The sequence below is a fragment of the Centroberyx gerrardi genome, chromosome 4 (genome assembly GCF_048128805.1).
Source record: "Centroberyx gerrardi isolate f3 chromosome 4, fCenGer3.hap1.cur.20231027, whole genome shotgun sequence".
NCBI classification, from domain to species: domain Eukaryota; kingdom Metazoa; phylum Chordata; class Actinopteri; order Beryciformes; family Berycidae; genus Centroberyx; species Centroberyx gerrardi.
Genome location: NC_136000.1, coordinates 34,487,781 through 34,500,539, shown reverse-complemented (window position 1 = coordinate 34,500,539; position 12,759 = coordinate 34,487,781). Strand labels below are relative to the sequence as shown.

The following is a 12,759-nucleotide window of genomic DNA, read 5'->3' as shown; positions in this document are numbered from 1 at the left end:
CACTCAAAAAAGTACTGAAATTTGCATTAAGTCAACCACTTTGATATACATTTCCAGAGGGAAATATCAGTGTATCAGGTCACTGGAGCATCTTAATTTTCAGTGCTTGGACTTTTGGTGAAAGCTTGGTTGTGTCCAGTTCCATCAGGATTTTCTGAAACACTTCAAATGTGCACTTGAGGTCCTTAGGGTAGCTTAAGTTAAGCGCATAAATCAGTCCAAAAAGCATCACACATCCAAGGGTGACACTTTGTAGGTTTTGCAGAACTTCCACGCCTTCAAGTACAACACCAACATCTGCAAAAAGCTCGTCTCCAGGACCGGCACCCTCCACCTGAGTGACGTAGATGCCCATCGTTGTCTGTACAATCCCCAACTCAGCCTCTCTAGGTTCGCTGTCCTGGAGGATAAACAGAGAACAATGAGCTGTGTCCCAATGCCGGTCACATTGTGATATTCAGAATTTTTTAAGGCACACTGTTTTGCAAACTCTGACATTACAGATATGTAGAATCATTCAAATGCAAAATAATGGAACATTTTTCAAAACCTCACACAAAAAACCCAGAAAGACCCGAAAACTGACCGTCCATTTCTTTCTAACCAACGAGTTTGCAAAATCACTCATCAGTTTAGAAAAATGGCCAGACAGCCAGCCCGTATGTCTAGCTGGACAGTTTTCATAAAATGACCTCAACTCACCATCGATGCCTAGAAAGTTTGCCACCTAAGTAGTAGGCTACTTTTGTAAACCTGCAAGCCAACAAACCAATCTACATGCATTGTGATCCTTCAAAAGTTACAAATACTCCCCCACAGTCAGCTGTTAATTACTTTGGTAAATTATGAAACAGGAAGACTATAATCCGAATTAAAAATAAGGCCAGTGCAATTTTAGATTTTTGGACTGATTTTGAACTCAAACTACCCTAACGAGAAGAAGAAAATCCTGATGGAACTGGACACAACCAAGCTTAAAAATACAAGCACTGAAAATTAGGATGTTCATGTGATTGTGACTAACTGGCCTGATACCCTGATATCTCCCGCTGGAAAACATATCTCCCGCTGGAAAACATATCAAAGTGGTTGAACTGCTGCAAATTTCAATATTTGAGTGAAATTTGTATACGGTACATCATGTTTAAAGTGTTTCTGACAGTTCTTAATTTTTTTTAATTTTTGCTGCAGAATTTTTCTTTCATATTGCTGCAGTCATGTGTTACTGTTTTAATTTGTCAGGAATAACGTATTACTTCCCTATCTACACCAAATCTGAGATCAGCATAATGGTTTGAGTGTTTCATAATTCTGATCCATAATTTCCATACTTTGTACTGCCAACTGTTTTATACTTTACCAGGGTCATTTACAGCTGACAAGTTTTTCATTTGGCTTGTAAGATCAATCATGCTCCACACTGATAGCTGTATAGTTTAATCTTTCAGTGCACACTACACACACATGGGCAAAGCTAGACTGTGATGCCTATGAGACAATTAACATAACTATCAATGTAAATATATCCATAAAACATTTAGAATATAAAGAGAGTAGGTTGACGTACACTTACCACGTATTCTTTGACGAGTGTCTCCATGTCTTCATTGAGGTAGACACTTAGGCTCCTCAGGATACAGTCGCGCTTGATGTTTATGTTTTCATTCTGAAACAAGCATACCAACAAGATCCCAAAGAAAATTACATTAGTCAATGCATTGATTTACAGTTCAAGTAATGCTGAATTTTAAGTTTAATATATTAAGTAATATTTTAAGACTAGAGCAGCCAGGGCTGTACTTGCTGGACCCCCTCCCTAGACATGTTTAGTTGTCACCACATTATCCTAATGACTTTGATATAGTCACTCATATAATCTCAAATATAATGTATAATATAATGTACATTTTCTGATTGTACAATAAATACTTTGCATGAGAGAAATTGTTTGTCGTTTGTGTGTATTAAGCTGCTTTAATACAAAGATCACTAAAGGTCTCTAAGAATCAGAAGGTGGTGAATGTTTGGTAATATGAATTCACAAACCCATATTTGCTACATGAAATCACTGTTGGCCTGCAAATCTGTTTAACTTGTAGAAAAGAAAGGAGAGGAGAAGGAATGAGGAGGAGGAAGGGGAGGAGGAAGGGGAGGAGGAGAAAAAGAAAAATCTTAAGAATTCCAGCAGCTTGTTGCTTGACACCTTAAAAAAATAATACATAAAAACACACTTACATTAGCTGTCAGTGCCATTATGGTGCGGATTTTCTTTCCTGCAGATCCTCCTTTGGAACGGAAAACCTTCATCAGGTCATCAGTGTATCTGTCCAGTTGTCCCATGAATTTTGATATCAGAGGAACAGTTGTTATACGCATGAACTCCAAGTTGACCTGAAAGAGAGGAGAAAAGACAGGATATACTTGACTTTAAACAAGATGTATAACACTGAATGCAATTTGCATCTACATTTCAAACAAATGGGTTACTACACTTACTTCACCAACTTCAAACAGTGCTGGCCATCTGTTTTGGACCTCTGTAATCATTGGCTCCTGAAGAACTTCTTGTCGTCTGTACGAGAAGGTACGCTGCATCTTTTCCTTGATCACTGCCTCGTCCTTTCTCCTTTTTTTTACCTCGGTCAACAGAGCAACCCTTTCCACCTCTAGGCTGGCTGTGGTTTTGCCTCTTGGATGGCTTGGACAGAAATTAACCTCTGCCTTCCGGGGCTCCTTGATGTTTGCAGCTGGTTTCCCCTGACCTTTCTGTTTGTTCTTAAGTGAGTTGACAATGACTTCTGGGTGTCCAGCTCGGCTGAGCTTGGTGCGGAAGTTCATCATCTTGATCTTAATGTAGTGCTTCCATCCACAATACCCAGTGCGAGTTCCTTTCTCACGCAAACATGGGTGGGTCTGTACCAAGGCCTCAGCAACTTCTTCAAACTGATCATCCCTTGGATATGCTGTGTACTTGATAATTTCTTCTGCAAGGCCTTCAAGAATATCAGATCTGACTTTCGGGGTAAGAGATAGGAAAGTTCCATTCGCATTGAAATCATTATTCCCCTTCTGGAGCAGCATCTCGGCACAATATGAAAAGCGTGGCACGACAAAGGCTTCAGGCCAAAAGCAGGACCGGGACTCAGGAGATGACAATATGATGGTATCATTGCTGCTATAGGAGTCACTGGATGCTGAATCATTTGGTTCTTTTGATGAGCCGGCAGATGCATTGGGGGGAGTCACTGGGATTGTGGAGCAGGTATCTTTAGTGGGTGGAGCTGAGGAGATTACAGAGCTGGTAGCCTCACAAGGTAAGTATACCACTTTCAAAGTACTTCGATCTTGAATGTCTGAAATTGACAAGAGGTTCATAAATTGATTTCCAAAGTCTTCATCTTTGTACTGAAGCCTGAACTGCTCCGTCACTCCAAAGAAAGTCTTAATTTCAAGAGCCAATTCATCCACAGATGTCGGTATTCCGGATTCAATGATTAGTTTTCTTGCATCGTCTTCACCTCCAAAAAGGACTCTGGTCCTGCCATCCTGCTTGGTCAATCTAGAGTGCAGACACAAACACACAAAGAGGACAGGTATTAGTCTTGTTATTAAATAAAGTGTTAACATGATTGTTAGGTTCTTATCCCCATAAGTGTCTCCTTCCCATCTCTCTCTCGCTCTCTCTCCCCCTCTCTCTCTCTCTTTCCCATCCTGCTGTCTCTCTCCTTCCCCTCCCTCTCCCGAAACCGACAAACCCTGCATAGTATACCCTTAATTATTCCTTGGGTTACTAACCAAAAATGTGTTTTTGATTGACAATTTGGCCTGCTGCTGGCGCTAAAGGAAATGTCATATGGTTACCTAAATTGACAGGTTTTATCTAGGCAGCATGAATGTTGTCACCAAATTTCATGGCGATCCACCAAATACGATTTTGAGATTTGCCGCTCTGGACCTGATGACAGACTGACCAACTGACACGGTGACGTATAGGCCCCTGCTTCCCAGCAGGACAAAATATAAACATTTGAATTTTTTTGATAGTACACATTTAAAAAGCATGTACACATTTGGACAGCTGTCACAACAAAATCTGAGAAGTGTTAAAGCTACTGAATACTTTTACAAGGCACTGTAACTTATCTAAATCAAACCTTTGATGACGATGTGTCTCTTCAGGGTTACCATACGTCTGGCTCCAACTGTGTAGGCCACAAGTGGATAGCAATCTGTCAGCTCCTCAAGCTGAACCAGGGCAACCTCTCTACCCAGTGACGAAGTCAACTGAAAGGCTCTAAAATGATCTCTATACCAAGCACAAAATAAACGAACGATGAAACTCAACTCATCTCCCATTATGCACATTTGTAGAATCTCTGCGAATTCAGGCATTCCAGCAGTTGAACCACATGCAACTAGCATTCCATTTCTGTAATTAATTCCTCTAGTGGTGACATTTTTTGCAAGATGAACTTGACTGATATCTGGATACTTCTGCCTGAGAGCCAACACAACTTCCTTATTCAGAACATCAACCTGGACTGTGGAGACATTTGTAACTTCCAAATTTGATGTACTGAGACTGGATGAATATATGTGATAACTGATCAATTGCTGGTGTTTGGCTGCCAGTGAGAGTGCAATATTCCTGAAATTATTTGTGTGTCGGGCAACTTGTTTAAAAAAGCTATGTTTAGCTTCAAATCTCATCGTCCATACACCTACAAGAGGCCCAAAGCACCTAATCAATTGCGGGTAATGCTCAAGATAGTGGTGTTTAGGTAAAAGCTTTCCGCCTGGGTTAAGCTCAAGTAGTCTCTGTCTGTGCTCAGACACTTTGACATCAAGATAGGCAATTGTCTCGTCAGTGTGAACCAGTGCCACAACTAATTCTACAATTTCCTTCAGGTCTAGTATCACTTTCCAAGCAAGCTCACCCTCTGGTATCAAGTCTCCTACTAGAAATGGAAGCAATCGTATTAAGTTCCAATTTTCATGGGCGTTTCCACCTATTGTCTTCTTACATGAATAGCTGTGTGGTATGATGTGAGATCGATTTTTTTTGTCACTCCACTTATAAGGAAATTTGAGGATTAGCGTGTTAAGACATTCAAGACTGAAATACTTCTTAGAGATCAGAATACTCAAACACAGTGCCAGTTCAAATGGGACAATACCCTCAAATAAATCATGCACTATATCTGGGGGATAGCCTGTGCTAACGTGAAAATGGTGAAGATGTTCAGTTAAAACACATGCTCTCTTCACTCCAAAGCAATTTGTTTCAGTTTCCTGTGCAGACTTCACATGTGCTTCATGTATTTCTTTGGTTCGAAGCAAAAAAGCACCTGACTGAACATCCTTTGATTTAATATCTTCTTTCGGAGCAGTACAAAATCGACAAATATAATGCCCAGAGAAGCTCTCGACAAAACCAGCCAATCCGTGGGCTCCCAAATTGTCAGCTATAACACTATGGACTGTTCCTTTGACAAACTTTCCAAGCTTTGAGATGAACACACCATGCTCTTCTAAAGTAAAAAGGTCTTGTAAAAGTGGCTCTAATATTTTACCATAGCCATATACCTTTACATCGTCACTCTTGCACAAAACTGTCAAATAAATTGAAGAGAGTGCTGAATGAGAGCCTGGTGGCAAGTTATTCAGAATCCAGTATACACTACACAATTTGTGCTTCTTTCGTGATGTGCCCAGGGGATTACAAAGTTCAAAGTCATCAATGTATAAGTTTAAACAAATTTTCAACTCATCACCTGACAGGAAAGTGTTTTCCTTGAAGTACACACCGTCTCTTATAGAGTGATAATGCTGGTTCTCAAGCTGCTCTGTATTACTTCCCTGTGTTCTGTGGCTATTGATAACACTATTTAACACTACAGTAGAACCAAGTAACTGCTGCAAAGACCGCAATAATGGGATATATTGAAAGGTCCTGCTCTTCTTTTGGTCCAGAATAAACTCCACTGGCTCAACAACATTAAACAATTCCTTAAAGTACTCCTTTCTCTTATAAGCTGTAGCAAGGGGGCCACCTTTCCCTATTGCTTTCACCAAAGGATTAGATTTAGTAAGTAAGTAAGTAAAGTTTATTTATATAGCACCTTTCACAGAACAAAGTCACAAAGTGCTTCACAGGAGTAAAATAGTTAAAATAAGACCATCAAATAGTAAGAAACAATAAAACATAAAAACAAAGGACATAAAAACACACAGAAATACAGACACAAGAGGCTAGACAAAGGCCAGTCTGAACAGATGAGTCTTCAGCTGCTTTTTAAAAGTGTCAACAGAGACCGCAGATCTTAAGTCCAGTGGAAGAGCGTTCCATAGTTTAGGTGCTACAATTTCAAAGGCTCGATCACCTTTTGTTTTGAGCCTAGAGCGAGGGACAACCAGTAAGCCCTGGTCAGAAGACCTAAGTGACCTGCTGGTAATGTAGGGATGGAGTAGGTCGCAGATGTACACAGGTGCCTGACCATGCAGGGCTCTATATGTGATTACAAGAACCTTAAATTGAATCCTAAACTTGATGGGAAGCCAATGTAAGGAAGCTAAAATGGATGTGATGTGAGACGTCCTGCTGGACCTGGTCAACAGCCTTGCAGCAGCGTTCTGGGCCATTTGTAGACGATCCAGGGATGACTTGCTGAGGCAGGTGAAAAGGGAATTACAGTAGTCCAGGCGGGATGATATAAAGGCATGAATAATCATCTCCAACTCAGCTTGTGACACAACAGACTTGAGTTTGGCAATGTTTCTAAGATGGAAAAAACATGTACGGGACAATGACTTAATATGTTGATCAAAGTACATAGCCTGATCAAAAATAACACCAAGATTTCTAAGGTTAGACCGTACAGTTGAGGAAAGGGACCCAATACACTGAGCAACCTTGGAAACGATACTGTCTGAAGCAATAATAAGAACCTCAGTCTTGTCTGCGTTAAGCTGTAGAAAGTTGTTGGCCATCCAGTCCTTAATGGCACTCAGACAATCGTGCAAAACAGACAGTTTGTCAGTCTTATCTGGCTTAAAAGAGATGTACAGCTGAATATCATCAGCGTAGCAGTGATAAGAAACACCTTTAAATTTGCTAATAATCAGTCCTAGGGGAAGCATATATAAAGCAAATAAGATAGGACCCAAAACAGAACCCTGGGGCACACCGCAGGATAGGGCAGCAGTTGCAGACATGTAGGGACCAACCGACACAGAAAAACTCCTATCCGAGAGATAGGAGGAGAACCAGTCCAGGGCGCTCCCAGAGACACCCACCCACTGCCTAAGCCTTTCAATCAGAATGCAGTGATCTACAGTATCGAAAGCTGCACAGCTACACAGTATATCAGCTAGTTCCTTAATAATTAACCTATCAACTTCTAGGTTTTTGTTTTTGAATAATTCAGAAAGACTGCTACAAGTTACAGGCACAGACACAGTACTTAACAGGTAGTGTAGTTCATCAAGCAATTCATCAATTGCTGTAGATGGAACATGAAAAATGTTTTCCAACTTCAATAAAATTGAGGCTATTTTTTGTTCTACTACTTTTGGAAGGTCCTCTGAAGTATCAACATCACTATCTGCATCTGACAGAGTACCAAAATCTATGTCTGCAGAAGATGAGGGGCTATCATCTACAGGACTACCAGATTTGTTAGACTGAGCAGTGAGTTTAACAACACCTGCCTTAAAATCTTTTAGAGTGTGGGGATTATGTTTCCGATTTTTATGCGAGTTAAATGTACCATATATGTTTGTCTGAAACATACATCCTTCAAACATACAAGTTATGGTTTCATACTGCCTAAGATGTTGATTTACATGAGTAAAGTATTCCTTCTCAGTTGAAAGTTCCTCACATCCACACGTCTGACATGAGAATGTAGTTAACTGAACATGTGCTGTTTCTAGCTTCCTGTGTGTTTGATATGTGTGACTCAAAAGGTTCTTCCAACTTGTGAATGTACATGGACAATCTGCATATACACATGGATACCGGCATTTGCGGCCATAGTGGATATGTTTCAGCCTAAAATGTTTTAGCAACTCATACCTGGTAGATAATGAAATGTCACACACTTTACATGGCCACATTCGCATACGGTATCTGTGAACAAAGACAAAGAACAATTTATCAGTTGTGGGGTCATTAACAAGTGCTGTCTTACAGCTGGATAGTTAAACATTAAAACACTTACAGCCAGCTCCTTTTAAAAAAAAAAGCAAATATGATTTACAGCACACTACCTGCAAAACCATATCAAACCCTAGATCAAACACTGCAAAAATGTTTTGAACTATGCATTAGGCATGTTATGCTTATGTTTATGCTTTTTATGTTGATTCATCTGAACTTCAAAATTATTTTCATTGTTCGTCATCTGATGTATTGAATTTTCTGTGTATTATAAATCAATGTCTTTGTAGCCTACATACTTACAAGATCTAAGAGGTTGCCCCGGCATACAATTTGATGTGAGAACATATGTTTCAAAGAATTAGGTATCTGTAAAAGACAAATGGTTCTAGTTAGAAACTAAATGCATTTAACATCTAATTCTATAATTGTGTGATGTTCTTTTGCTTATGAAATCACAAAATCATTTTTTACAGAATTTTTTGAATAGTACTCAGTCATCCTTTTCATCCAAAATTTTGTTCATTATATACTGACTGCAGTAGTTTATGCTTTTGATCAAGTAAAATATTTATAGTTGACAGAAATACAGCCACTCCAATCAACCTTGGAATAGAAAAAGTCTGCACCACTCTTTTAGTGTAGTTAACATTTGCAAACTGTTGACATTTTGTTTTTCAACTACAGTTGCCCATATATATATATATATATATATATATATTTGCATAATTCAAAACATATCATGCCTAATTACACTGTAGGCCTGCTCTAAATTGTGAGCCAGTGATCTCCACACAATATATTTTACAATCAATGAGAAACTTCCAAATACCATATGCACACAGTTTTTGAGATCACTTTGATATGATACTACAGAATATGAATCTCAAGATTAACCACAAATTCTCACTATAATCTGTTCCCTTAATCTAGGAAAAGTGCAGGAAGCAGAATTTTACCCCCTCCCCAACCCCATGAACAGTTTTCAATCTGTCCTCCGTGCTCTGCCTTCTCTGCTCCGCCAAAAAGCTGCAGTGCTGTGTGCGCGCGCGCGTGTACATGCTACAAAAGGCCGGTTAATGCCATCGTCAATTCTTCAAATTGCAACTAATAAACCTACAAGCACTTGAAATTAAGTTGTCGCTGCAATAAAATGGGCTAAGCATATTTTTAATAATGGTAACTGTAGGAAAATGTAGATAGTAGTTACTTGGATGTAACTTCAGTTCTATGAGTATGTGCGTAGCCCTCTAACGGGCTCGCGATTAGCACCAACTCACATTACGACATGTGGTGCTAGCGAGTGGAGCTACACACAATAACCAAGTTAGAGGCTCTGGCACACGAAGCGGGTGGTCAAGCCCCCGGTCTTACCTGGCTGTCTTGAGCCATCTGTGTCTGAAGCTAACCTGTAGTCTGCGGGTGTGTCTCGCAACTGTTGCTGGACATGAACAGGGCTAGTTAATTGGTCAAATATATATATCAAAATAAATATATCATATAATGATATTAGTGTGATACGATATCAACTGCACTAATAAAACATACGTACATAGACTGATAACTGGCAGGTTATATAGGATGAGTGCAGCTGTAACTTACCAGTCCAGTCTGCAGGATGCTCTGAGGTGAGATGGCGGACAGGTGGCGAGAACTCTGACGTCATTTCCACTTCTGAACGATTTCATTTCCCGAAATTTATATGGAAACCAATCTCATACATTTTAACTAATTGAATCTTGCTTGTTCCACAGCTAGCCATATTTAAACCATGTTCATACGTTTTAACTGATTAAATTGAATTGTTTTCACAATTAACAGATTTATGCTGATTCTAAGGAATTTGAATAAATACATTTTGAAAATATGATTATTTAAATAAAATCAAATAGATGCAAACACTTAATAATAAACTATGCCATGATTAATTTTTTTGAGTGAGGGACTCCCCAAGAAAACGTGGGACCCCCATGAAATCCCATGGAACCGCCCAAATGAAAACTGGGACCCCCATGCAATCCCATGGGACCGCCCTAATGAAAACTGGGATCCCCATGAAATCCCATGGGACCGCTCTAATGAAAACTTGGGATTCCCCATGATTGCCCAGGGTAGGTAAATAAAGGGAGTAGCCTAATTATTGTCACTAAATAAGCACAAAAAACAATATATACATATAACACCAGTTTTATTTGACTGTGTTTTTATTTTCATTTCATGTACTGTACAGCACTCAAATATCACAAGCAAATGCAAATAACTGAACAAACATGTCGGTTTACAAGTTTTTCACTAATCACATTCTCAATCTGTTTCCATACTATTTGGTTAGTCACAACAGTACATAAATCTAAAGCAAGGATTGTTGACAAAAAACTGTTTGGCTGCTTAGTTCAACTATGAAAATGTGCCGTGAGGAAGCCCTTGTAGTTTTGAAGGCTTTTCTTGTTATTTTCAACATACTGGTTTTTATTTTATTTATTTTATTTTACGTTTATTTAACCAGGTAAGTCAATTGAGAACCAATTCTCATTTACAATGACGACCTGGCCAAGAGGCAATAACAGTATACACGTCTATACAGATAGTAAAAACATAATCACAATAAACAAACATGAGTCAGTTTGAAACATCACAATATACACTGAACAAAAATATAAACGCAACACTTTCGTTTTTGTTCCCATTTTTCATGAGTTGAAGTAAAAGATCTAAGACTTTTTCTATGCACACAAAAGGCTTATTTCTCTCAAATTTTGTTCACAAATTTGTTTAAATCCGTGTTAGTGAGCACTTCTCCTTTGCCAAGATAATCCATCCACCTGACAGGTGTGCCATATCACGATGCTGATTAAACAGCATGATTATTGCACAGGTGTGCCTTGGGCTGGTCACTCTAAAATGTGCAGTTTTATCACACAACACAATGCCACAGATGTCACAAGTTTTGAGGGAGCGTGCAATTGGCATGCTGACTGCCCGTAAATTGAATGTTCATTTCACTACCATAAGCCGTCTCCAATGTTGTTTCCGAGAATTTGGCAGTACATCCAACCGGCCTCACAACCGCAGACCACGTGTAATCACGCCAGCCCAGGACCTCCACATCCGGCTTCTTCACCTGCGAGATCATCTGAGACCAGCCACCCGGACAGCTGATGCAACAGTTGGTTTGCAAAACCAAAGAATTTCTGCACAAACTGTCAGAAACCGTCTCAGGGAAGCTCATCTGCGTGCTCGTTGTCCTCACCAGGGTCTTGACCTGACTGCAGTTCGTCGTCGTAACAGACTTGAGTGGGCAAATGCTCACCTTCGATGGCGTCTGGCACTTTGGAGAAGTGTTCTCTTCACAGATGAATCCCGGTTTTCACTGTACCAGGCAGATGGCAGATAGCGTGTATGGCGTCGTGTGGGCGAGCGGTTTGCTGATGTCAACATTGTGAACAGAGTGCCCCATGGTGGCGGTGGGGTTATGGTATGGGCAGGCATAGGCTACGGACAACAAACACAGGTGCATTTTATTGATGGCAATTTGTATGCACAGAGATACCGTGATGAGATCCTGAGGCCCATTGTCGTTCCATTCATCCACCGCCATCACCTCATGTTGCAGCATGATAATGCACGGCCCCATGTTGCAAGGATCTGTACACAATTCCTGGAAGCTGAAAACATCCCAGTTCTTGCATGGCCTGCATACTCACCAGACATGTCACCCATTGAGCATGTTTGGGACGCTCTGGATCGGCGTGTACGACAGCGTGTTCCACTTCCTGCCAATATCCAGCAACTTCGCACAGCCATTGAAGAGGAGTGGACCAACATTCCACAGGCCACAATCAACAACCTGATCATCTCTATGTGAAGGAGATATGTCGCACTGCATGAGGCAAATGGTGGTCACACCAGATACTGACTGATTTTCAAAAAATGCATATCTGTAGCCCTAGTCATGTGAGATCCATAGTTCAGTGCCGAATAAATGTATTTTTTCAAGATAAAACTGCACATTTTAGAATGGCCTTTTATTGTGACCAGCCCAAGTCACACCTGTGCAATAATCATGCTGTTTAATCGGCATCTTGATATGCCACACTTGTCAGGTGGATGGATTATCTTGGCAAAGGAGAAGTGCTCACTAACACGGATTTAAACAAATTTGTAAACAAAATTTGAGAGAAATAAGCCTTTTATGTGCATAGAAAAAGTCTTAGATCTTTTACTTCAACCCATGAAAAATGGGAGCAAAAACAAAAGCATTGCGTTTATATTTTTGTTCAGTATATATCATATATACAACAGCAGAAATCTATAGTTAGTATAGTCGGAGGGCCAGAAGAAGCAACAATTCAAAAGGTGCAGTAAGCAGAAATTATTATTATTATTATAATAATTATTATCTTCTAATATGCTGTTAAAGGAAGGCAGTGGAATGAGAGTGCAGAGTTTTAGGGACTTTTGCAACTCATTCCAGTCACTAGAGGCAGCATACTGGAATGAGTGGCGGCCAAAGGAGGTGCGGACTTTGGGGATTGTTTGGAAAGCAGCGCACCTGCTTGGAGGAAATGACGCTGCTCTCACAGAAGCGGATGTAGTCT

General features: G+C 40.0%; 1 protein-coding gene and 1 long non-coding RNA gene across 2 annotated transcripts; both read right to left on the bottom strand.

The window, feature by feature from the left end:
* Nucleotides 1-79: 79 nt before the first annotated feature.
* LOC139918853 (uncharacterized) lies at nt 80-3,762 on the bottom strand. Its single transcript, XM_078283294.1, has 5 exons — nt 3,752-3,762; nt 2,497-3,559; nt 2,236-2,391; nt 1,574-1,666; nt 80-400 (listed from the first exon to the last, which is right to left on the bottom strand). Exons 1-5 carry the CDS (start codon nt 3,760-3,762, stop codon nt 80-82), a joined length of 1,644 nt encoding a protein of 547 aa, XP_078139420.1.
* A 395-nt stretch (nt 3,763-4,157) lies between these two features.
* LOC144538583 (uncharacterized) lies at nt 4,158-8,543 on the bottom strand. The gene is made up of 3 exons (XR_013504371.1): nt 8,465-8,543; nt 8,078-8,131; nt 4,158-4,306 (listed from the first exon to the last, which is right to left on the bottom strand). It is a non-coding gene; the product is annotated as an uncharacterized LOC144538583 (long non-coding RNA).
* Between the last annotated feature and the right edge of the window lie 4,216 nt (nt 8,544-12,759).